The 27,263-nt window shown below is 36.5% G+C and overlaps 1 protein-coding gene across 3 annotated transcripts in view; it reads right to left on the reverse strand.

Moving 5' to 3' along the window:
* Positions 1 to 27,263, reverse strand: part of SMARCA2 (SWI/SNF related BAF chromatin remodeling complex subunit ATPase 2) — a 119,178-nt gene that overhangs the window by 36,401 nt on the left and 55,514 nt on the right. For all 3 annotated transcript variants that reach the window (XM_005522703.3, XM_014252268.2, XM_014252267.2), the window contains 12 exons: positions 26,211 to 26,277; positions 25,527 to 25,637; positions 23,773 to 24,015; positions 23,366 to 23,479; positions 21,237 to 21,344; positions 18,774 to 18,860; positions 17,807 to 17,853; positions 16,218 to 16,384; positions 12,442 to 12,605; positions 11,472 to 11,699; positions 8,050 to 8,127; positions 3,278 to 3,496 (listed from right to left, as the gene is read on the reverse strand). In XM_005522703.3, coding sequence (XP_005522760.1) covers positions 3,278 to 3,496; positions 8,050 to 8,127; positions 11,472 to 11,699; positions 12,442 to 12,605; positions 16,218 to 16,384; positions 17,807 to 17,853; positions 18,774 to 18,860; positions 21,237 to 21,344; positions 23,366 to 23,479; positions 23,773 to 24,015; positions 25,527 to 25,637; positions 26,211 to 26,277 — 1,633 coding nt within the window. The remainder of the gene's footprint in view (positions 1 to 3,277; positions 3,497 to 8,049; positions 8,128 to 11,471; positions 11,700 to 12,441; positions 12,606 to 16,217; positions 16,385 to 17,806; positions 17,854 to 18,773; positions 18,861 to 21,236; positions 21,345 to 23,365; positions 23,480 to 23,772; positions 24,016 to 25,526; positions 25,638 to 26,210; positions 26,278 to 27,263) is intronic.

Here is a 27,263-nt window from a genome sequence, read left to right on the forward strand (position 1 = left end):
GAGATCTAGCCAACTCCCCAAGACACAGAAGAGACAGCTCAGAACTACAGACTAGTATTATGAAACTAACTTACTGATCAGAAATGCAAAATTTCATTCAGAAAACCCCACAGGAAGAGAGCTATAAAGCTGCAACAGCAGCCACAGCAAGAGAAAAAACGTGAGGGATATCCCTCACTGCTGGTAAATAAATCTCCCTCTTTTGTAATACTGCAATGAAAACAGGCCCATGGTTACCTTCGGAAAATGGCGTGGCACAGAACATAGCTAAAAGAGTGTTTTATGAATTAAAGAATTGCTCTTAATCCGTAACTTGTCTTTTCAGTTCAACTCTCTGAAGCAGTTCACTGCATCCAAGTTAACATGAAACAATTAATTCACAGCTTTCATGTGTTATGCATGACACCATTATAGATTACAGTAAGGAAGCAGCAAGATACAAGTGGCTTATAAAAAAGATAGAAGTTTATGCTTATAAACTATCTACCACCTTTATGTTTATATCGTCAAGTATTATTCCCTTGAATATGTTGTACACTATATGTTGTGTACATAACACTACTGTATTATGATATCTTCTAGAGATGTCATTATAGAAAAATCAAACATATTCTCAAAGACATAAAAGTGATGCTAGTGAGAGCAAAATGAACATGACAAAAAACTCTGTTTCACACACATGAAAAATAAGATAACTTAAAAAAACTCAGAAAACTTTACTTACATTTCATTATCTACCCAATATAGTTTTATTCTGAATGTGCATAAACAACATTACATTATAAATGCAATTCCTCTGGAGAGACTAAAAAGTATTAGTAATTCTTATGTCTCCCATTTGTTTCATCACACCCTCAAGGGCACCTAAAATCTTAAACTATGTATACAGTAGAGCTATAGTAGAAATTGCAATGCACTGTGAAGCAGTCTGTCCTAAGGCAACTTAGCTAATTTGACAACCTGCTTAATTACTCAATACAGAGAAGGGAGAGTAATTTCTCTCAACAGAATAACAAGCCATGGTGAAAAAGCAGTAGTGTATGTACCATCTTGCCTAGCCAGGTTTCTAACTTTGCTTCAAAAAACAATCCCAGAAGCAAACAATCAAAACAATTACTGTCAAGCGTATGGGAACCTGCTAGAAAGTTGTTTTCAGAGTGGCGCTTTATAGCCTTTTTATCAAATGGTCCAGTACTTGAGTGTTTTTAGTGTCTTTAGAAAGACAAAATAGAAGGTATGCATACTAAATCTCAAGAGAACCCCAAGCTGACTAGAAGTTCACCCAAGGATAGGCTTAAAATTTGGAGGAATTTTGGTGAAAAAAACCTCAAAATTATTCAACAAGGGCATATGCTAAATCTTCTTAGGAAGGAAAGACCAACTAAATGAAACACATTTTTGAAAAGCTGGCCAGGAAGTAGAGCCACAGAAAAGGATTAAAGTCTTACGCTGGATCAAAAATTTTACAGGAGACAATGTCTTCCATATTAGAAAATAAATTATTGGACTGTGAGGTATAAGTACCACAGAAGTTACGCAAAAGAACTACTCCTTATTCAAATGACGCTGCATCTGGAATTCTGATATCTAGATTTTGATCAAACTTGTAGAAAGATGTCAGTCACATGTAGAACAACTATGGGAAGTCAGTGGAAACAATCAAGAGATCTAGAAAACAGGAACTATGGGAAAAGACTACATAAGCATAGTTGTTTACCTTTCGAATTTACTCAGCTGAGAGAAAACTCTTCCATGACACAAAGAAATGTTAAAAAAAAGAGTAGTATCAGGCTTCTTTGCATAAGCAGAATTATTAGGGCAATGTAATTAGCTAAAAATCCAACAGGGAAATTCAAATAAATGATAACAAAAAGCCAAACAGTTAAAATCGATCCAATGTGGACTTCTAAGTTCACTGCTCAGAAATACCTAGAAGAGGCCAGATCCTAAACTTCTATTATAAATGACACAGGACTGGATGACTCTGCCTACAGTATGACAGGGATGAGATGATTTATTTTAGGCCTGCCATTTTTGACAATAAAGCACTCAAAGCAAATACTTCAGCTGACTCTAGCCACAAAACACAAAAACCAAATCTAACTTCTATGCTGCCATAGACAGAGTGTTCCATCAGTAAAAAAAGAAGCTTAAAATGACCCTGAGTAAACGTACACTATACTGCAAGCACTTCCACTGTAGGACAAGGTAAATCTTCAAAGATGCAAGCACAATTTTATGTTTCTAGATCTTTCTTCTCCACTGACTGGTTGAACATGTCGTGTATCAAACCTGTGTAGTTTCACAGACTTGCTTAAATCTACTGGTGAATAATTCAGGCCTTTTCTCCCCTAAGCAACAGGTCTGGATTAACTCAGGATTGCACAATGCAGTCTCCCAAACTAATCCAATTTCAAACTAAGTAGGTAATTTTTACCTATTTTTAGGTATTATATGCAAATTATGTTTTTAGTGTACTATATGCAAAACCTACACTGTATAGTCTTGTTGCTATTGTCTGTAATCATTCTACAAGAAAGAAAACTTACTCTGTCAAACCATGTAAATTATTTTGGCACTTGAAATACTTAATTTCTAAGTTTTGGAAATCATACTGTTACCAAATTTCTGAAAAGCCTTTCCAACAATCATTCCTCACCTCTTTACCATGCTCTTGCTACCACACTGAAAAGACACATGCATTTTTATTCATTGAATGTAGATTTCAAAATCCCAGATTTGGTATTAGTTAAGTGTAGAATCTTTGCTTTCTTAATTCTTAAATCATTTATCAAATACTTTGATCTCAGTTGAGCCAATAAATGCTCAAGACTTGGAAATTAAATAGCCTGAGAGAAAGAAAATTTAAGTGGAAATTACTGAATTCTTAAAAGGATTAAATACAGGTATTTAAAAGTATAAAAAGCTTGTGCAGCACAGAAAGTTTTAATATACACTGACAAATAGTTTTCATGAATATTGAAGAATGTATCTGAAAGATGACACTTAGAAAAGTACCTGAAGATGTAAGACCCATGGAAGTAAGAACAGTTCCAACAGAATGCTATCACATCCTGACTCAGCACTTAGTAACACTGATTTAAGTTTCTGCAGTGCAGTTTGAAAAGTACTTATATCTTCAACATAGCAGCAGATGCTGGAGGATATTTTATACCTAAAACTGTGCTCTCCCTAGTGCAGTCTCCAAAATGAAAAGAAAAACCCACCACAAATGAGTGTTTTTTCAAGTGCAAAAAACAACCAACCAACAACCTACCCGCAGCCACTGCTTCTCTGTGAGAGCATCACTGTAGTCCACATCCCTGCGCTGACGGGATCCTCTTCCAAATATTTTCTCTTCCTCCTCTTCACATGTAAGCCTTTCAACTTCAGCATCATCCTTAATAATCCAGGATGGTAATTCATCCTCCTCCATCAAGCGAGGTTTACGCTTAGGGTTTCTGGCATCCTCCCTGCGACGATCCATGTCCATGCGCTGGAATAGCAATTGGCAAAGCATAAAAAAGTTTTGAAGTTATTAAATTATTATTTATTATTAATTATTAAGTGAACCAAGTCAATGCCTACCTCTCTAATAACTCTTGAAACTTTAAACAAAGTCCCTCCCAGGTATCTCCCTTTCACAATATTCCTAAACACTTCTAAAATGCTACTGTAAAAAGAAGGCACACTCAATTGCTCATTTACAGTCATATTCACTACTTCATAACCAGTTTTCACAGAAGGAACTAAGACAACACACAGCCAAATGAAACAAAGCAGATCACAAGAACACTGCTGAATCCATAGGTTTTATTACTATGTAACTAAAAAGAGTAACTAAAAATACACTAGTTTTGTTACCCTGAATATCAAAAGAAAATTTAAAAGTTGGTGCAAGGAACAAAGAATCAAAGGAGACTTAATAAATTCACAGAAAAACTTGTTTACACAGAGCCAGAAAGCCAACATGCTTGAACCCCAGAATTTTTTTTCTGGTCTTACTGCTGTACTAGACAAAAATCAAAACACAAAACATCAGATAATCTTAGGTGAAGTGTTAAGAACATTGGAAGGTAAATGTTAAAACTTTCAGCTGAAATTTAAATAATCATTCATTTCAAGTGTGGTGAATGATAGCTCAGACATGGCGACTAAGGATACATTCCTAAATCTACGGTACATTCATCAGTAAGGTGTTTTATAATCCTCCTGGGGAAGCATCCACCTTCACCGAGTACATACTGACCTGGCTTCCTATGGTTCTGTGAATTGCATCTGCATTGTCTTAAGTACCCCACTCCGGTAATACAAATATGCATTTCAAATAGGCCACTTTTAGAGTCATACTGTACTTAACACTCAATAAACAGCTGCTAAGCAAGAAAACAAACATATGGCCACCAACACTTCATTTTTGTATTTGAAAAAAAAATTATGTAAATAGAATGTGATAGGTATCAGAATTGGCTGCAGCATCATATGTGGCTACTGCCTTGGTCACAAAAAACTATTCTCATTTACGTGCATATGTCTCCCTTGTGTACATAATGCTGCACTTAACACATGATGCCAACTAGATATATCATCCTTTTATAATGTTAGATAAAGGGTTGACATGCATGAATTCAGAGATACTATTTCTCCAGAGGGACAGCTAAAACCCGGCCAAATTTAGAAACTGAGGCTTAGTGATGGCACCACTGAATATGTTGAATCTTCCATCTTGGGACTTTGCAAACATGAGCATTTCTAAAACACTACCTCACCTCAGGAAGTGCATCTTACAACTTGTCTTCATCATCTTGCCTTGTGCACTACTGGATTTCTAAATTCAGTGAAAAGGAGAAAGCAGGATGTGTGTCTTCAGTCTGCAGGTCCAACTACGTTCAAGAAGCAATTATAAAAACATAGGCATTTTCCTATTCCCCATTACATCAGACAACAGTGCCTGTGCAGCCTGTAGTTTTTTATAGCAGACTTCCATATTTTACCTTTTAAAGAACATCTTATTCAATTTGAATTGATTCTGAAAAGTGTCTCGTTCAAGCCAAACATGTGGCTTGGTTTATTGCTAACACAACAGCCAGAAAGCTGCACCAAGAGCCGGCTCAAACAGGATAAACGAAATAGATTTCTCTATTTCTATTATTTAGCAGAGAACTTGAGGGCAGTCAAGAGACATCATATTTTAATGACACTAAGAACATTAAGTCAATAGTGAAACTTTGTATTTTTTCCCCAGTGACCATGTTTCTTTGTCTAACATAAAGACTGAACACTAAGATAGTATATTATAATAGCTGTTTTCTAATATAAAAGCACTTGGGAATGAAAATTAAAGACAATCTCAATCGATCTGAGATATCAGAGATGCAAACTGACATTTGTTTTCTGAGGATACTACATAAACCATAATTACATTTGGAAAACCTCTGGTTCAATCTTCCTGTATCTTTCCAAAGCTTGTGTTTCGAAGAGATATCTACATTATTTTTATATAACTAATAAAGTAATTATATGTTCACTGTCCTCAATAAGGCCTAAATGCTAAAAATAATAAGCTACCAATACTTAAACCTAAGCAAAGAACTTGAATGTGGGCACACTCAAGACCTAAAATTTCCAGTTTAGAAAAACTACAGAGCACTGCTGTCCTGTGAATTGTGAATGGTTACCTTCGACTTTCTAAATTATAACTGAAAGAGTCATTGAAAAAAACATTCAAGCCACTCAGCGTAAAACCTTCCAAATTATAACTAAGAGAGTCCTTGAAAAAAAACATTCAAGCCACTCAGTGTAAAACCAGTAATTTATTCACCCAGTTCTACTAGACTGCTTCAAAGTCAATTTCTGCTTCAAGTTGATTTTAACTGTATAAGCACAACTGGAGTTCTGGTACCTTGGCCTTCTACTTGAAAGGTATTTTACCTCAAAAAAATGATTTTTTAATATTTTTTTGTCTTTATTTGTCTTTATTTAAGCTATTTTAACACTTAAAGGAACCATTTATTTTCCAGAAAAGTAACTTTTTGAAGCATTTGTATGAAATGACAAGAGCTGTACAGACCACAAAAAATCCATTGATTTTTCTCTGAGTATTTTCTTAATTCTTTTTTTTTTTTTATGATCTGATGCCTCTAAAAGTCACAGGAACAAAGTCCACTTGTACCTTCTTTCTGATCAGTGTATTTAGTTCTCCAGCTAAATTTCAGGTCCTGTGCCAAACAACTCTTCTAACCATCAAAATGACTATAGAAGAGACGCTCATGGAAGAGATCTTTCATGGAGATTTTTTTGGAACTGCTCACTGCAAATTAGTAAAATACACACTTTTACACACCTAGGGCTAATTAAATAAACAACCCCAAATATATTTTTTGTTGGGGACTGCAGTCTCCTGAATTCTGACTACATATGCACAACTTTAAAAGGAAATGAGGTGGCACAGTCATCTCAACAGTAAGGATTACCTTTCACTCTTTATCTGACTATGCAAGACTTGAAATGTTGATAGAAAGACAAATAGCTCAGACTGCCAAACTTGCTTTTCAGAGTTTTCTTTTATAAAGAAACAGTTTACAAAAATTAAAACCAATTTTTATATTAAAAAATTAAATTATTTCTTAGCCATTAATATTTAACTACAATCTTTCTGTCTATTTTCAAACCCCTGGCTTTCAAAGTATGTAGTTTTGTCTCTTAAAATTTTTACTACCAACTCCTAACTTTCCCTTAAAAACTTCCACATAAATTAACATGAAAAACTAATTCAGCCCACACAGCTTCATAAATTACTTGGATGCCGGACTTGAAGGGATACTAAGCAAGTTCAGAGACAACAAAAAACTGTGAGGAGCTGGTGACTCTCTCAAAAGCAGGGAGAGACTGCAGAGAGACCTTGATAAATGAGATGACTGGGAAATTACTAACCATATGAAGTCCCAAAAGGACAAAAGCCAGATGCTGCCATCTGGGATGGGCAGCTCCAGATGTACAGACAAATGAGATGCTGGAAAGCAGTGTCACAGAAAGGGACCTGGGGGTCCTGGTTTGAGGCAAGCTGAACATGAGCCAGCAGTGCCCTGGCAGCCAGGAGGGCCACCCGCGTCCTGGGGACATCAGGCACAGCATCAGCCAGGCAAGGGAGGGGATTGTCCTGCTCTGCTCTGCACTGGGGCAGCCTCACCTTGAGTGCTGGGGACAGCTCTGGATGCCACAGTAAAAGAGAGAGACAAAGCTATTGGAATGTCCAAAGGAGGACCATGAGGATGGTGAAGGGCCTTAAATGGAACATTCATGAGGAGCAGCTGAGATCAATGGGTTTCTTCAGTCTGGAGAAGACTGAGGGGAGACCTCATTGCTGTTACAGCCTCCTTGTGAGGAGAAGTGCACAGGCAGGCACTGATTTCCTCTGTGGTGACAGTGACAGCACCTGAGGGAATGGCCTGAAGTTGTGTCAAAGAGGTTTAGGTTGGATATCAGGAAAAGGTTCTTTACCTAGAGAGTCACTGAGCACTGGAACAGGTTTCCCAGAGGAACTGTCACAGCACCAGACTGACAGAGTTCAAAAAGTGTTTGGACAATGCTCTCAGGCACATGGTGTGATTCTTGGAGTGTCCTGTGCAGAGCCAGGACTTGGAATTGACCTTGTGGGTCTCTTTCAGCTCAGCAATTCTGCAATTCTGTGAAAACTGTCTTTACTCTAGGTTCCTCTACTGTTTTACATTAAATAGCCTTCAAATTTAATACTAGAAGTTGAAGCTATCAGTCATAACTTCATCAGCTAATTTCAGTCATGGATTAATTCTTTCCTTCTGGGTCTGAAGGAGAAATCAGAAGCTCTTTTCTAGCAGCAAATCCACTTTCACAGAACTCAGGGTCAGAACTCTGTATACAAGCAGACTACACTTCTTTCCTCAGATGAACAATGCAAATAAATAAAACCTATTCCTCCAGTAAAGTTTAGACAAACTTGAGTGACAAAAAGTTTAAGGCCTTTATTAAAAAAAGAGAAGATGATTTTTTTTATGATTACACCATCCTTACCATAAAAAGATCAAATTCCTCTTCACGCCGAGCAATCATCTGATTCAGTGTCTCATCATCAGGAACTTCATCTTCTTCCTAGTTAGAAAGATGGATAAAATTATTAGGAAGTACTCACATGAACCTTGAACTAACAGCCTCCATCAGTTCAGAGCTCCACTGACTCTCTTTCCCTGACGTGTGAAGCACTTAACTGAAACTAAACCTTTTAAAGTGTTCTGCTATTCAGAAGTAACAAAATAACATGGCAAAAATGACAAATGAGACTTATTACTTCCTTCAAAATCTGAGAATAAGGAAATGACAAAATACAAAACCAGGAAATTTTGGGTTGTGGTTTTCCTGGGTCAGAAGCACAGTTAATGCTTTGGTTAAAATGGATATATTTCTGTTCTGTTATTCTATAATACTCCCTCAGAAAGACCATTCTAGATTTTGAGGTCTTTCCCATCAAACCAAGGGGGCTGAAAAATTCCTGACTAAATGAAAAGAATGAAACATGTTTTTATCCTAGAAAATAACACTGATGAATCACTTTCTCTTGACCATTTTCTGCTTACAAATAGAGATGTAAACATTTTGCTGCAAACAAAATCAATTATTTCATAAAAACAGAAACAGACACCAGAAAAACAACTTAGAACTGTAGTGTTCAACTAAAAATGTTAAAGCTGAAACAATTATGATACCCACTTTAAAACAAAGCCCAAAATGTTCAGTCTTCCTCCCTGAATTACTCTGAAACCACAGACAACGGGTCACTCTACACAGGGCTTTCTGAACCTGTCACACTACGCTACAGACCTATAAATCTTCATAAAAACTCATGTTTTGAACCCAGTTTAATGGGAGTATAGAATGCTGTATGTAGCATCCAAAAAGCTAAAATCATGTAGCTTTTCTTTTCAGAAGTAAGAAGTAATTTATACATCCACACATCTTCCCTCCAGTGTCTGGATTTCTACACCTCAGAAAAAAAAAAATAAAGTAGTTCTCATTAATGTAATTCTCAAGGAACACTTTTGTACTTTAATGAACATATAATTTAAATTTTAACATGAACCAGGCAACTGGGAAAATGATTAAAAGGGCTAGTTCTTCTCACTTCTAGTCACTGCTCCTTCACTGTTCACAAAAAGGAAGTCATGTGGTACACACACAGAGAAAAAACGATTATTTTATAAATGTGACCATCATGAAAAGTCCACATACTTCCTTATTATCTCAGAGTAACTTCTAAAAAAATAAGTGACCTCACAGTAGAAGCTGTAACAACAGTGTCCGCATTATCAGCAGTTAGGCTGAATAATCCTGCAGCCAAATAAGCTTGGCAGAAGAAAAAATTATAAATAAACTGAAGTGCCAACAAAAAATTACCTATGAACGAGTAACTTCTAAGCAGTTGTCATACATTGCTTTTAGTCTAGTGAATCTTTCTAAATACACAGAAATTACTTCTCTGCTTTATCTAGTACTGCTAAAAGAAAAAAACATAAAAAAAAAGAAGAAAGAAAAATAAGGACAGCCTTGATGCTGAACTTAAAAAAAACCTACTGAAAAAGGATGAACAGAACATAGTACTCTACATATAATTGTAAAAAGTTTGAAGTATGCTTAGCATGGAAATATTTAACAAGATGATCAGAAAACAGTATCTTTGTTAGATGTGCCTGTCCATGTTTGCAAGTCACAGTTGTGTCAAAATTGTTGATAATTTATCTTTTAACTGAGAGATTTACTTTTTTTCCCATCAATCTCCCACTTGATACCCAGTGCCGCTGCAATGAAGGAGCAATGGCTGACCAGTTCAGATGGTGCAAATTCAATTCCTCTTAGTCCTCAAGAGGCTGAATGTTTGGGCAGAGTTTTGCATAGTCTGTTCATAAAGAAGTTCTACTTGTAGAAGTCAGACTGCAACATCAATGCTTTAAAGAATGATGCTGGGCTATGGCAAATAAACCTTTCTTAAATCTGCTTGCTTCAGGATGGCAGACAAAGTACATTTGAACAACATATAAGAAACAAATTGTTCTGATGTCATCAACAAAGTAAGGGATGTCACAAAGGCCTGAGCTACAGCCCTGACTTCTGAAACACTGTCAGATAAATGCTTCAGAAACAAATGTACTCCTAAATTTAAAAAAATCAGGATTACTGAAAATGTCTGCTGGCTTCAAGTTAATCTATCTACTCATATAGGAAGTGTGGTCTGCTTTAGAACTAGAGGTTAACTAAATCAAAATAGTACACATGTGTATCCCCAAATTTCTGCATTAACACCACAAATAAAAGACAACTACTGATAAAAACGTTTGTCACTCTTCTTCAATTTCTATAAAAATACTAAAACAATATAAAATTTCATCTTGATCATGCTTTTCTAAATACACAATACAGAGTTTACACAAAAGAATTAATGACTGAAGAAGTGAACTCCTTGATCTTTGAAACTTCATATAATGAAGGATGCCAGTGAAACACAGGCTGTAGAATCTTCTATCAGTGTGTACCTTCTTCAGACACAAAAGTCCTACTCAGAGGCAAGATCAGTCTCAAAAGCTCTCTTTAAGCAGTAAGGGTATTTTCAAGGTAGGAAAAAGTCAGTGCTGATCAAAAATTCCTCTGCATGTGTCGTCAGTATAGCTGACACATTTATTTAATTTCTCCCAAACATGACTTTTGCCCAAATACTGAGTTTTGTTCAAATTAAGTCTGCAGTGAAAGGTGAAAGAATAGGTTCACCACTCCACACTCAGTTCCATTGAAGAACACAATGAAAAGAGAGGAACAAGGAACATTTAGTGACTCTGTAACCTCACTTCCCACTACTAAAAGAAAAGATGTGACAGCTCTTTTTAAACAGCTAATTATTTCTTGAAGAGAAAGTGGTGATGAGAAGTCTGGGCTGGACACAGCATCAGAAAGAAACAGTTACTTTCTGGCTTGTCCTAAGCCCAGGGTGCATCAAAGTAGACCTTGACCCTTAAATAGGTTCCAAAGCAAGCACAGTAAGTAGGGTCTTTCAAAACTGAACCTAGGTAGTACTAGCTGCTCAGCATGTCTGAAAATGAAATTGCCTAACTGAACATATATATTTGACTTAGGAAATGGTTTATAATCTGTTCTGGAAAAAAATCTTTTGTATGAAGGCAATTATTTGCCAAAATTATAAAGGATAGAATGGGTTTTAAGTTGCAATAACTAATTCTACACTAAGATTTAACCATAACCATTACATCATATTCAGCACATTACAACCTATTACTGTGACCATAAAAAAAGATAAAAATTAAGTTATTTCTCCAAATGGATGGTAAGAAATTATAATGAATTTTTTTACTTCAAGAGTTATGACTATCTTTGTAAATGATGAATAAAAGAAGAGTCAGCACCTCCTGAGTAATTATTTCTAACTACCTTACCTCATTTTCTTCTTCATGCTCCAGTATAGCTTGTAGGAATGCTCTCCTTTCATGGCTTGAAGATTTCTGATCAAACATTCCTGCCTGAATAACTTTTTGATCTACATTCAGCTTATACTTGGCCGCAGCAAGTATCTTCTCTTCCACACTGTTCACAGTGCACAGCCGCAGGACTCTAACTTCATTCTGCTGACCAATTCGGTGAGCTCTGTCCTGGGCCTGCAAGTCCTATTAGGCAAAGAACACAGAGAGCAATTAAACAGAGAGTGAACACAGATGTTAAAACTCTTCTTAGTCTTGCTTCCCTTACTTTTACATGTGACCATTGGGTATTATGTGATTTGCAGACATTTGCACAATAGCTGAAAACACACACATAACTATCTACTTCCAAGGATATTGAACTTCCTTACAAGTAAGAAAAAAAGAATGTGGCAAAGGCATAATTCAGCTACCTCTTCTGGCTTTTTAAAATAAGTCAAAATAGTGTAATATCCTCTTTTTCTGATAATCTGTACTTGCTACTAACCACCACGGAATAAGTTCAGTGCTTCAGGCCAAGACTACTGTACTCACATGGTCACCTAATTTCATGAGACAGGTAGTATTCAGCATAGCCTTCCCTAAAGTACTGCAAACTACCAAAGGCTAGGGAGCTGGTTATTATATCCTAAGGGTTAAAGAATGAGTGCAGTTATGCATAGGAAGCAGGTTTGTAACACTCCTAGTACTGAGGATACCCCAAGACTCATATAAACATATATGCAGGAGCAGAATTAGCTCACCAATTCAAACCAAAACATTTCCTGATTGTGGTAGTTTGCCTCACTAATTCCTCTCAAAGCAGCATTGTATCTCTCACTTGATTTTTTTCCTTTCATCCCAGGATATGTCATCTATTTAAAGAAGGAACTCCAGTAACATCAGGGATTCTTTATACGTTTCATGTAGATAAGAAAATAAAAATAACCTGATGAGGATTCCAGTCACTGTCAAAGATTATAACGGTGTCAGCAGCCTGGAGATTTAAGCCTAGCCCTCCAGCCCTTGTACTCAGCAAGAAGATAAAGTATTGTGACCCAGGTTCATTGAACTTCTTTAACAGAGCAGCTCGATCCTCTGATTTTGTTGTGCCTGAAAAAGAAATCAAAAATATCATATAATAAAGAGGTGAATTGAAGTAATATAAATACAAAGCCTGGTGCCAAAAGTACATGTGAAAGGGTTACTTTAGTATACTGCTTTTTGACATCTCTGTCACATTTTCCATAATGCTGGCCATGAATGTTTGTGTCAACTGCCTATAACAACTGAGACATGAACTGCTAAAGGCCTCTTTAAATGCATTTGTTTTAACATTTCTAAAGTAGATCTTAAAGTGTTGGCTAACATGTTATACCTTTTTATAACTCACATAAATTTAAACTGAAGCTACTATATACAAACAGAAGAGCGCTCTAGTTTTGATTAATGCCTCCTGGCTACAGCAGCATTAAATATTTTTAAAAGCTACTTATATAGAGATTTATCAAAACGTCACTATTTGCCTTTGGAGTAATAGTTAATACCAAAAGACTTCAAATTCTTAAAATGTCCTATCTTGAGGGTGATATATGTATAGAAGACGAAATTATTAATTTATTTTTTTTATTACTACAGTGGGTTGCTCCCCAGCTGGCCTCCAGATACACCCTGCTCCCTCCCCAACTCAGCAGTACATGGGGAGGAAACAAGACAGAAAAGCTCCTGTGCTGAGATGAAAGCAGTTTAATGAAAGTGAAAGGTGTGTATGCAATGACAAGGCAAGAAATTTATTTTACGTCCCAGCAGCAACCAGATGTCCAGCCGCTTCCTGGGAAGCAGGAACTCAGCACCTGTAATGACTAATTGGGAAGACAAATGCTATAACAAGCTATATCCCTGCGTCTTCTTCTTTTCCCTCAGGTTTTATTGCTGTTCACAACCCTTTGGTCAGCCTGGGTCAGCTGTCTCATCTGGGTCCCAGTCCAATGCAGCCTACTCGCCTTGGGGGTGGTGTGAGAGGTGTCTGGAGAAAAAGCCTTGACACTGCAAAGGCTGCTTAGCCAAACACTGGGGTGACACCACTGGTGGTGTTACAAACCCTGCTGAACCAAAAATGCAAAGCACAGCATTACATGGGTCACTAGGAGGAAAATTAACTCCATCCCACCTGTAGCCACCACAATCACACAGCCAAACTGCTGGCCCATTGGTGACACAGTGAACCCCATAATAAGCACATGGATTTTGCTGGAAACACGCCATGTAAGCTGGACAGAACCTGGATAGACTGCATCCCAATATGAAAGGTATCTGTCATTATGAAACTGAAAAAGAAGAAAAAGAGTTCATCTAATTTAATGAACTACCTGAAAAAGACAATGAGGTGTATTTACCGTACTGTGTCCTGCCATAAACATTCTGGCATGAAAAAGAATTAATTTAAAAATACATGATGTCAAGTAATCTAAAACATTTAAAATGTAATGTGATTAATCTTTCTTGACTAGAAATATTAAAACACATGCAGGCCAGAGGTGCAAAGAGGGCTTTGCTAGCATGCTAATGTGTTCTTCAGATGATTTTGGCATATTCTATGGCAGAGCTATATGGTAATATAGCTCATTTGTGTGTCCATTTCATAACCCCATTTTACATTCAAGGATAATACTGGTTTGACTTCATATCCATTAATATTTGTAAAGGATGAGAATATTTCTTGGTACTACTTTTTCTTCTGAATAAGGAAAGAAGCTAAGAGTCAATTTAAAACACTGTTAAAAATATTCAGAAGAAATTTCAAGTCTCACTTATACTGTTCTCTGTATTTATCTTAAATCATTGCTTCTCTGCTAAAAAAAGTATTCTGATAAATGCTGTTTGTCCTATGTAATACTTTAGTATTATGTGTGAGATAAAACAGTAAGTAAAGATGGTCACTATTAAAGAAGCTCAGTATGAGGCAGAGAGCATCAACATGGAAGAAGACCAAAATGGAAACTTCTTTCAAACAGGTTTAAAACTCAGGTGGGATAAACTATTTTTAATTCTTCTTTCATAAAATGGTGGGAGTCAATTAGAGAATCAAATGGAATGGAAAAGAACTCTGAGATCATCAAGTCCAACCTTTGGTCAAATACCACCTTATCAAGCTGACCATGGCACTAAGTGCTACATCCAATCTTTCCTTAAGCACCTCCAGGAACCATGACTTCCCCAGGTTCCTGAGGACATTCCAATGCCCAACACTCCTTCTGTGAAGAAATTGCCTCCTAGTGTCCCACCTGAACCTCCCCTGATGCAGTTTAGAACTCTGTCCTCTTGCCCTGTCACTAGCTGCTGAGGAAAAGAGCCCAACCCCCACCTGGCTGCACCCTCCTTTAAGGCAGTTGTAGAGAGGGATCAGGTCACCCCCGAGCCTCCTTTTCTCCAGGCTAAACAATTCCAGCTCCCTCAGCTGCTCCTCATAGGGCTCGAGCTCCAGACACGACACTTCCCCAGCACTGCTGCCCTTCTCTGGACACGCTCCAGCACCTCTTTCCTTCCTAAACTGAGGGGCTCAGAAATGACAGGATTTGAGGTGCAGCCTCCCCAGCCCTGAGTACAGGGGGACAATCCCTGCCCTGCTCCTGCTGGCCACACTATTGCTGGCACAGGCCAGGATGCCATTGGCCTCCTTGGCCACCTGGGCACTGCTGGCTCCTGTTCAGCTGCTGTCACCAGCACCCCCAGGGCCTTTTCCTCTGGGCAGCTTTCCAGCCACTCTGCCCCAGCCTGTGGCACTGCCTGGGGCTGTTGTGACCCAAGGGCAGGACCCAGCTCTGGGCCTTGTTGAACCTCACAGCACGGCCTTGGCCCATGATCCAGCCTGTCCAGATCCCTCTGCAGAGCCTGCCTGCCCTCCAGCAGATCAACACTCCCACACAGCTTGGTGTTGTCTGTGAATCTACTGAGAGTACATTCAATCCTTTCATCCAGATCATCACAAAGATATTGAACATGCAACAGAGACACTGAACAGAATAAAGGTATTACTATCTAAAATGTTTCTAAACCACCTTTTCGTTCGAAGTAATAAAACATATCTATACGTGAAGAAATTCAGGCTTTTGATCTTCCTGTGATATTCTGGCATCAAACTGAAATTCAGCTATTCTGTGAAGGATAGTGGTTGAATTTTAAACAGATAAAAATGAATTTATTCCATTGGAATATAGGCCTAACACTGGCTTTATCATCTCTTATCATGAGAATATTTTCAGGCAACTTAGATATCAGTGAAGACTGATTGGGACCCTGGATTTTAAACCCTGTGTGGAAAAGAGACGAGCCTCTAAGCAGCAAATTTCCACATAATCTGCATTCCTGGAATAGACTCGAATGTTTGTCAAAATAATCCACTGACCAAATGGTCTGCAGGTTAAATAGATAAAACAATGAAAGAGACAGAGAAAATTACTTCTACCAATAGAAGCAAAAGTATGTCTTTCTCTGTACCTTGTCTGCAAGAATACAGGAAATTCTAGTAAACTGCCATTGAAGGGTCTACTGGCATAATTTCATGGTAAATACACTTGCATGATTATGAAATATTATTTTGAACCTGTTTTCACTTTTGTATAGTCACAGCACTGTTATGAAAACACTAGGAGGAGAACCCAAGCCCAAACGCATGAAGGATACTACCTTATCTTACTACTTATTCTTTTTCTCCATTTAGCTTACCATCGAGACGCAGGTAAAGGAAATTGCGAAATGCAAAGTAGTCTTCCATAATGGTCATGAGTGATGTCATTTGACAGAAAAGAAGCACACGATGGTTAGTAGCTCGTAACTTTGGTAGAATACGATCAAGTAGCTCAAACTTCCCTGAGGCCCGATAAAGTTCAGCTCTGTTGGAGAGAAGCAGCACAGTAAATGCCAGAATAAGCCCACATTTAAAAGTCTGTAGTCATTATCATGTCAGAGTATAACAAAAAGACTAATTCACTTAATCTAAACAAGACTAAAAGTACTTATCTTTCTTTAAAATTGTACATGTTGATTAAAATAAACACGTGAAGTCCTGTTTTCCTGATTTTTCTTCAATTACAAAAACTGCTTTCAACAATTCATTTTCCTTATTTATTAAAATAAATGTTATTTCTCAGCTAGATAAGCATTCTATAAGCTAAGACATTCATCTGCTATTTTGCTTTCAGCTGGCATTTAAAACAACTTTCAATTGCAACTACAGTTACAAATTGTATTCATCAGGCATTTGTTGGAAACAACCCCCTTTCCACTCAACTATTATGCACATGGAAGTGAAATACTGCAAACGGAATTAATATATGGAGATAGTGTCAGGAGTCTGATATAGGATATAAGATATACTCTTTAGCCATACAACCTTAGTCATCCTGAACAGTGTATAGCTTTGATTAGCTGTTCTTTTGTCTTCTATGCAAAGAATTGCAAAACCAACTTCTAGCCCTGAAATGCAACCCATAACCCAGAAAATGAACAGAAGTAAACAGAATGTCTAAATCAGTACCACAGTGATACTTTATTGAAATAAACTTCATGCAACTTTTATCTAACCTTGAGTCTGTACTTTCAAAACACCATTTATCATTAGCAATGGCACAAAATCCAGAAGATACACAGTCTTCTGATATGCATACATCTGAAATCAGCCAAAGACTAAACTGTTTAGGAGACAAGTATTCTGGTATACTAGCTAAGGACACAAACAGTCTGGTATTTAAAAAAAAAAAATTATCATTAACACCTAAACAGGAAGAAAGTTAGGTGGATGTTACACACTTTTTGTTTAGAAAGCATTCATTAACTTGACAGTTGCACAGAATGTCAAGAAAAATAAAGCAAATCTTCTTCATTTCAGATAATGGAAGAAATGTTACTTTAATTTGGAAAAGAGATAGTAAAGAAGGAAAAGTATAAGGCAAAAGTAACAAGAAAGAAGAAAATCCTAACAGATGTCTTTGAAGAGTCATCCCAATTAATTTCAGATGGTATATTATTTCAAAATAAGAGGAAAGGAAGACACAAGACTTTTTCGTCTGCTATCCTGAAAGAGATGGATAGTAATGAAAAGATCTTATAATACCTCTAATACTACTAGATTTTGCTTTACATATGTGGTCTGTATTTTCTCTGCCTTTGTATGGTTTTGTTTTACATATGTACCCTGTACTTCTTCTGCCTCTGTATAAAATGCTTGAGTTTCCTAACATGTAGCTTCCAGAAAAAGAATGTGATCATTAGTTCCAATACAACACAATGGACTATGGCAGGAAAAACAGAGTTACCCGTTAATGACACCATTTGAGTAGCCCAGGTGTTCAGCGAAGGACTCCTGCAAAGTTATAAGCAATAAACATATTACAAACTACACAGAAACCAAAAACAATGCATTCTTATAGAAATCAAATTAAATACATGAGTATTGTGGTTTGAGTTCAATGATGTTCATACTCCTGGAAACCACCTTGTGGCAATAGTGCTCTGCTTGATGTTTTCCTGTGCTGGTGTTTAAAATTCATGATTTGCAGAAGTTACTTCTGTAGCATACCTTCTACCAGGTTACAAATACTAGAATACTAATTAATTTACACTAATCCATCTGTAGAAGATCCATCTGCAAAATACTCCATTTAATTATTCAGCATGCAAGATCACAAAGAGTGAAAACTACAATACCACTACTACTACTACTACTCCTCATGATCATCATCATCTTGAATCACAATAGGTAATTATTGTATTTTCATAAATTTGGCTATATTCCAGATATCTAAGACACTTTCTATCTTTTCAGATATATTCATATCCATAGGTCCTATTGAGAGATGTTACATAAATAGTGCATTTTTACTGAAAAAAACAAGATGGATGGAATAAAACAATTGTAGTTTACACTGTAGAAAATTAGCAGTCCACTAACTACCAAGATTCTACACATGACATTTTGAACCAGTGTCTATACATAATAAATCCGGTGTATGTGAATACCAAGTTGCTCTGAGTTGTCTTGAATTAATAAAAAAAACCCTTCACTTTTTAAAGACACTGCTCCATAAAACTGAATACCTCAAAAATAGACTTTGGATTATCAATTAAAAAGTGACACTTGTTTTTTTTCAAATCTGTCCTTTCCAGTATAAATTATGTAGACAGAGAAGTCCCCTTCCACACACATAAGCTTTAGCAGCAGTTTTCTATTATCCTAGCCATCTGAATAAAAACAACTCTAAAAATCAAACCTATCAGTCTTACCTCAATGTGCTGGAACATGTAGGGGTGATTGCATATTTTTCGCAATTGCATGATAGTGTTCATAAGAGTTTTTGCTCCGCCTTTTCCCTATGGGTACAAACAATGCAGACCAAATGATTTACTTCTTAGCTTATGAATATAATTTTAAAATATTTTTATCCCAAACCCAAGCACTACATCACTAATAAAAAAACCCAAAACAAAACAAAACAATACTCCCCAATAAGAAAAAAACAAACCAGGCGAAACCAAAATAACAAAAATAAAAAAACTATTGTACAGTTGTCTTGCTATATAAATTTATTTGCCATAAGGATGCTCTGTCATGAAAAAAAGAAGACCTGTAAGTAATCCATGAAGTGCACTACATTTCTACCCACAGTACTCTTGGTGAATCTACTGTCCTGATTATTTATACTATTATTATGAAACTATACAAACTCCGGTGTGTCTGAAGCCTACAACAGGAAGCAATTCTAGCTGGATTCTTTTCAATTCCACAGCAACATCTCCAGTCTGTTAACTCAATATATGCGTTTCTCATTCCAGGCCAAGTAAAACATCAGGCCACAGGTACTAAAATGTTAAAGCTTACCAAATTAGTGAGTAATCTAATTATTTAAGGAAGTATATTATCAAAAACAAACTACAGTTAATCTCGTAGAACCAAGACACTCATCAGATAAGTCAGGTGTGCCAGATCAAACTGTATGGTTTAAAACCAACTGCAGCTGGTCAGTGTAAGTTTGAGAACGTTTTATCACATTGACATTGGCCAAAACATGTTGCTTTCAAATGCCATTTTGTTTTGTTGCCATTTTATTAAAATGTAATCGGAGTGGCATCAATATTCCAAGCTTACTATACAACTAATTCAGATTTATTTTAAAAATCTCAGCCAAAACAATTTACCAATTTTGAGCTGTAAACTAGGGGAAAATACAGAAAATATAATATATATTAGCATTACTCCAGTCTTTTCTGGGAAGTACACTGAAATCTTTTAGCTAGAGAACAGATTATCCATTTGAAGTGGGCACTTCATGTATTTCAAACCTTGTTTTGCACTTTCCAAGACTGTCCCAGATTTTCCCAAAAAAAGCAGTTCATATTTGTTATAAAAATAATTTCCTAGAGCTTTCCATCTGAGAGAGTTGTCTCTTATCTCAGCTGGGTCCAGCCAGAGCTGCAGAAAGACAAGATTTTTTCCTAACACAATGGTTGTTTGATCATGGAAGCCAAGCGGTCTTAATAACCACTTCCCTCTGCTGACAATAGGTAGCAGTGATAACAGAGCTTAATTTGACATTTAAAGATAAAAACTAGTTAAGAGAGGGTGCACAAACAGAAAAGTTTTAGCTCCTTGGGGAGAGAGGAAGCAAGGGAAGTGTTCAGAAGACAGAAAAGGCAATTTTGACTGGTTGATTGGTTAGAGAAAGAGGTAGGACAAAATGCACAAAAGCATCTGAGCAGATGAAAGAAGGAGACCAGAAAAGGAAGTAGAAAACTGTGATACAAAACAAAATTTTTAGGATAAATACAAAGACATCAAATTGCAAAACTGCATTAAAAATACAACTGAGGAACATGAATTAATGTCTAAAAAGTGTTCAGGCTATGAAGATGCATTTCAGTATTCAGTGAAAAAGAACCCTTTTTCTGGAGTTTAATTAAGCATCAGTAAAGAAAACAATTTGACTGCAACAAACTAGAAAGGTAAGGTAAGATACTGAATAGAAAAACCACCTATAGTACCAATGCAATATGAAAAAGGATTATGGAAAGACTGTATGTGCACTGCATCAGCAATATACACACAAGAGGGTGCAAACTGAAACTGTTACATTCTAGATATTCTGCAGTGTCTGTTGAAAGTATTTCACTTTTACTGCAATATTTCAAATTTGTTATCATGTGAAAAGTTGATGAATGGCAATTTCTTTACTCTGTATTGACTGGATCAACCCCATGACAGCATAATCAGCATTTACTAATACAAAGTCTAAACCTGAGACATGACTTTGAATGTTATTGATCTCTTTAAGAGTTTTGTCACCAACAGATGTTGTAAGGATGAATGCAAGTATACAATCCTAGCTGACTGAAACAAGACTTAACTAATAGCTCTGAAAGACAAGATAAATGACCTTCTGTAGCCACCACTGCCACAATCACAGTTATTCAGATATATTATTGAACTAAGCTCAGCCAGGGGAAATGCAGTTTTCTCTCAAACAGGGCCTGTTTGCAGAAAGGCACCACAACTATATTGAATATAAGCAGTATCTTCTGCCTGTGAATAGCTACAGTCTTGTAACTGAAAGGCATGCCTGAAATTTCTCTTCCAATGAGAGATACCTGCAGTAAGAGTCTACACATTAATTTTATAAAACAGAAATCATATTGTTAACAGGTTTACTCATAATATATGATTTCCTTCATATTTTAGTCTTTCTTTTGTACCTTCTTGTCTTTTTCAGAACCATCTGTGAGGAGGATTCCCTTGGCTTGCATGTGACGGTACAGGATCTTTTGAAGAGCTGACATGTCACATTTGATCACATATTCCACCTGGTATAAAAAAAACCCCAAAAATCATAAACATGCTGACATAATAATGTTAGAAGGATCTAACTGCAGGTTCTTGCCATTCTAGAACTAATCAAAAAAAACCTGCTACTAATCTTGTATCTGCACCATAACACCTTACCTGTACCAAAACACCACATAAAATTCCAATGACCAGCAATCCAACTGCAAGCACAGAAATGAGTACCTCAAAAGACTATCCATGAGTCACAGCTGCAGTGAGACAGTTGGATCCTAAGGATGCAACTGCAGGATTACCAAACATACTTTATTTCTCACTCTTTAAGTTTTAAAATCTAAAAAATAATTTAAAATTAATTTTAACTTGCAACTGAAGAAGTATTTTATGTTTAATAACCAATGCCATTTATTGAGTCTGTTAAGTATTATAAAAATACCAACCAAAGCATTAGAAAATATCATCACTGTATATCTAGCAATTAAGAATCCCTCACAGAGTTTAACAGGCATGTTTATCTAGGCTGTCACAGAAATAGACCATTTTGTCAACATCCATTAAAACACAGGGAATTAATACAGTACTGTATGACTCCTACATTCAGCCTGACTTGTTCAGCTTCGTAAAACTACATTTAGTTTTTAACTGCATAACAGATTTTAAAACAGTAACAAAAAGACTTCACACACCAATTTTATGTATTTTTTTCTATTGCCCATTGTCCAGATTATAATCACTATGATTTTAGTAAATTATGTCAAATAAAAACTGTAACATAACCATCCTAGTAGCTAGAAACCTTTCAAGGTGTGAAAAAAAGACAATGCATATATTCCTAATGTTGAATAAATAAACCAGAAGAAAATTAACAAGTTATTTTCTTCTCAGAAAGACAGGAGTATTAACTTCATGAAGAGAAGTGACTTTCTTCAATGGCTTCTTCACCAATATTTGCAAGAGCAAATGAACCTGATTAGCGGGCTTCAGTCCCCAAGTTCAATCCTCATGGCTAGATAAACTCCTTTTTTCAAGATAATGGCAACAAAAAGAAACATGGTGTTCTGAGTATGAGTGTGTATGCGTATGCAACTTGAAAATTTTCCCTCTGCAATGCCTATTATTTGATTTATCAAATACAGTGGCTTGATTTCAGTATTATTTTCAAATACAAGCATATTTTATTCTCAAATAAATGCTTCTGAGGGCACTGAGAATTTGCCATTTGAAGGAAGAGAAATCTGCAACAGTAGTAGTGCTGACATGATTATAAAGACGAAAAATAATTTCAAAATGCCTTACTTTGTATTGTCTCTAAGCATCTGCACAGAGCTCTTCATTCATTTAGCTAGTCGGTTCATAACACATTTTACAAATAGTTCAGTTTGGTATGGTTTTAATCCAGTTTACCTTAAAACCAACATTTCCTTATCACACCTTCAAAGTTACTTTTTTCAAATTTTAGTTGCTGTTGCTAATTTGGGAAGAGGGATGTAGAATTACAGAGGAGGACATAGTGGGACAAGATGGGTTACCCAGAAATAAAACCTTTACCTTTGAAACCAGAAAATAATTTTATGTTCTGAATTAAAATGCCACTAGTTTAAAATATTGGTGCAATTTCAACAAGACACTTCACACAACCCCTGGAATGATAATAGAGGACCAAATTGTGCCAGCTTTATAAAGTGCAGTAGTCCTTTGGAAATTTCAGTGAACTAACTTCAACACAGTGTAATGAGGATGGTACAGGACAGAATTTTATCCTCAGTGTATGGCTGACTTATAAATTCAAACCAGACTCTAATGCAAAGAAGTTGCCTATCTCACAGTGGCTACAACAAAGGCATTTAAGATTGGTGAGGAATCCTGAGAATTCAGACACTTCAGGTAATCAGGCTTCCTCAGTGGCCAGCTCTCTCTGAAGAAGTATAAACAAACACTAAAGAAGTCCTCTTCTGCAAAATAAATCTGAAAATGGGACATTAGCTAATGCTTAAGACAGAATATTAATCAATCTCCTTCCAAAACTCCTCTCATTGCATACCTTTTCTGGCAGCTGAGACTCAACCTCCTTCTTCAGTCTTCTCAGCAAGAAGGGCCGAAGCACTTTATGGAGACGACGGATGATCAGAATAGTTTCTTCCTCATTTAAGTCCACCTGGAGAAGTTTATAAAAGTCACTACAAGGAAGTTCAAATATATTTAGTAATGTCTTCTCTCACATGGAAAGTTAAGAATCTGCAATAATTATTTGCATCTTACAACTAAACTGACTCAGAGTCAAAAAGTACACTTTAAACATTGAAATTATAAAAAAGGGGTCTTTTAGTTCTGTTAAATCCCCAAGTACCAGTGCGGGTTCAAACACTAATCCCTTCTGTGTAGGTTCTCTTCTGCTTTTATCAAAGTGGTTTGTTTCAGATATATAAAAAAAAAACACTGCCACAGTACCCTTTCTCCAGTCATGGCAAATGGAGCATTGAACCACTGTTCAAAGGTGCTGCAGCTCTTGAAAATGGTTGGAAGAAGGAAATTGAGAAGAGCCCAAAGTTCAGGCAATTTGTTCTGCAAAGGAGTCCCAGTCAGCAGAATTCGCCGAGGGGCCACATAGTGAGTATTCAAGACCTGAGTCAGCTTGCAGTGATGGTTCTTCATTCTATGGCCCTCATCTACTATCATGTACTTCCACCGAATCTGAAAGAAAAAGTTGGCAAAGTTAGAACAGGCCAGATTTTGTCAAGTTCCTCCTAACAAGTATAGAACAAAACTACTTAAAGCCTGACACACCCATCAGTCTCAACCTTGAGGAAAGCCAAATTAAACATCAAGCAACTATCAGTGTCCTTGCTGGCAACAAACATAGAGACAAACACTAGGTATGCTCAATCTGATGTTGAATTCTGACTGGAACTGAAACAGCTAACAGCCGTTTCCTTCCATTTCTGGGAAAGAGATTAGAATGACTGGCTCTCAAGGTCAGAATATGGTTCACAGTGGAAGAAAGAAACCACATAAACTGCAAATAAATCTGTCTGCAACAATAACCTTGATGGGAGACCAAAAATATTTTCAGATAAAGTATGCTCAAAAACAACAGCAACCCTGAATTTTATTTTGCTTCAGCTGGTCCTATGTTTTTACTTGAGAAGAAAGCAGCATAATTAAAATCATCTCAGTTAGTGAATTTTCAACTAAAGTTTCTATTTTTTAATACGAAATCTTAAATGCGGTCACAGCAGGTGTTGAAAGCTGTTGTTCTAGCTCTCTGCTACCACCTGTACTACAACATGGACACTCAACACAAGTGCCACACTGACCATATGACTAGGAAAACCTGCATTTGTACTTTTACAGATGCTACCTATTTCCTTCTCCCAGGACAGGATGAGTGGCATAGTGCTATCCTTCCTATCTTTCAGAAAGAGTGCAAAAAATAAAGGAAAAGGTACATTATGTAGTCTCAAGCTATTTCTAAGCATTCAGAATGATGCTAAGAAAATGCACTGCCTTTTTATTAGAGAGGACAAACAAGTAAAATGCAGCAAATGCAGTATGTAATAGAAGAAGTGAAAATGAACAAAAAAACCACAGGAGGACCAATATGGTTTCTCAGTATAGCAAAATACCTATGCTTTGTTTGCACATGGACATGTCTTACAGTACAGTTTTTTTAAATTCATTATATTTGATATCCAGCTGTAGAGAGACAGTGAGCCCCTCAGAACTGCAGTGTTCTGTAGACTCTTTAGTCTAGACACCAAATTAATGAAATAGGAAACTATTTAGCCATGTAGGGAAAAGTGACTATGTAGCTGGAAGGGCCCTAATAAGTGTGAGATCCAGGACAGAAATAACAGAAAAAGTTCAAAGTCACTGATACAGATTAGGCTGAATATTACACAGAGGTGAAAACAGACATGTTCTTCCAAGGACAGGCAGGTATATAGTACAGACAGAATGACAGAACTGCACAAAGGAATTAGTCCCCTGACCACATTAAGGAAAATCCTAGTGTTTACATAAGGAAGAGCTGTGACTGAGTAGTTCAATCATAAACTGAGGAACAGGAATGTAAATTAAAGGGTTAACTTCTATTGAAGGATGAAACAACTGAGAATTTCCCTATAAAACAGAAAGGTGTTCTGTGGTATGCACCATTTGAAGGTGTCTGGGTCTTGTTGTAAAGAGATAATATTTAAAATTACCTTAGCAAGGATATGTTTGTCCTTTATTATGTACTCGTAAGTAGTTAAAAGAACGTTAAATTTTCCACTTCGAAGCTGAGGAACAAGTGAGCGGCGCATCGCAGGTGTACCCTAAAAGAGAGAGGTGTGTGAGTTGTTATTCTTTGATGAAGAAGAGACATCGTTTTTATGAATGAGCAGACAATAAGCAACCACATGAACCTGCAATCCTACCATACTGTGAGTAATACATTGACATAATTCCAGACATTCTCAGAGTGCTTTCCCTAAATTGCTGCTAGACTGTAAAGCTGCTTATGGAATTCATGGAAATATAAAGCCAGTGGTCTGGCCTCCGTACAAATTGCTTGGCTTTAGCAATACTCAGTCGCCACACAAGAAAGTATTTAGCTAGGAATAAAATGTTAGGTAGTTACGATTCCTAACTCTCAGCAGAAGCTTTCCAAATGTGGTAATTAACGATTTTATTCTGCATTTTGTACAATGATTTACAGTTGTCTTACTTCTACAGTCTTTCACAGTTTATGACATCCTTCTTAGTATGATTAACTCATATTGCTTAGTACCTGATACGCATAACAAAACCTGATGAGCATATAGTTTAAAGGTTTGCAAAGACAGAAGAAAAACTGTCTCTACTTCTCATTCCTTCAGTTCTACAGTCATATAAAAAGCAAATCAAACCTTGTAAGATATCTTCACCACAGAAGGAGCCCATTTGTCAAATTCGTATGTCCAATTGGATAAAGTCCTATCATAGAGATTATAGAGAAAAAGTAACATGTTTCATCATCTGCAGATCAAACTTTATAAATGTTTCCAAGTGGTTGCCAGCTTTTCAACACATTTTATGTAATCAACCCCCATAAATAGCAACATATTTTAAAAATGCACTTCATATACTGCAATAAAATACAAGCATCTCAGAGGGAAGTAACCAGAGAAAAATGTGTGAAACACTCATTCAGCTTATATTCAGGGCCCTTTTTGAAACCCATAAAAGTAGTGTTTTACATGCACCTTTATACTTTGGAATATATTAATGATAAGAAGAGTATCTCTGGACAAAAAAATATATTTTTAAGTTCTTCTATACTATACTTATCATCTAAAAATGGTCATTGCAGCTTTTCGAATGCAGCCCAATGAAATTGATAATGACTGTGCTCTACTTGAGCAGAACTACTCGTAGTGCCACCACTGCCACTGTGAGGATCTGTTTCTGTTGTTTCATCCCAACAAAAAAGTTGCTATAGTGAAGCTAACTGCTATCATGAGACAACAGTCAAAATAACCTTGAGGTTTTTCAGCTTGCTTTCTTTTTTTCCTTCTTAGTGGACCAGTGATGGCAGCAATACTAGCAATGCAGAAAAGGCAGAGAAAGGCAGCTTTTAAAATGTATATATACAAAAAAGAACTTTCAGCTCCTCTCACTTTAAAAAAAAAACACTGAAGTACTTAAAAGAAAGATTTTTACTGTGCCCACATGAAAATTAACATTAAAAACACTCCCCCTATTTTTGTTTTGTAGACCTTCTCCCAGGTGTTTCTTTTTGAATTTATAATTTGTATTCATACAGTAAGGCATGCCTGATAGTCATTCAGTTACTACTGCAGCACAGCCAGAAGACAGGACACCTCAAAAGAAATCAAGAGATGACCACAAATCAAATTTATCCTAATTCTAGAAAAAAATTTCATGCTCAGTACAATTGGTGGACAAATTAGTTAATGAAA

Source organism: Pseudopodoces humilis, chromosome 4, assembly GCF_049639895.1.
Source record: "Pseudopodoces humilis isolate 2021_Gansu_Grassland_sample_001 chromosome 4, ASM4963989v1, whole genome shotgun sequence".
Taxonomy (NCBI): Eukaryota; Metazoa; Chordata; class Aves; order Passeriformes; family Paridae; genus Pseudopodoces; species Pseudopodoces humilis.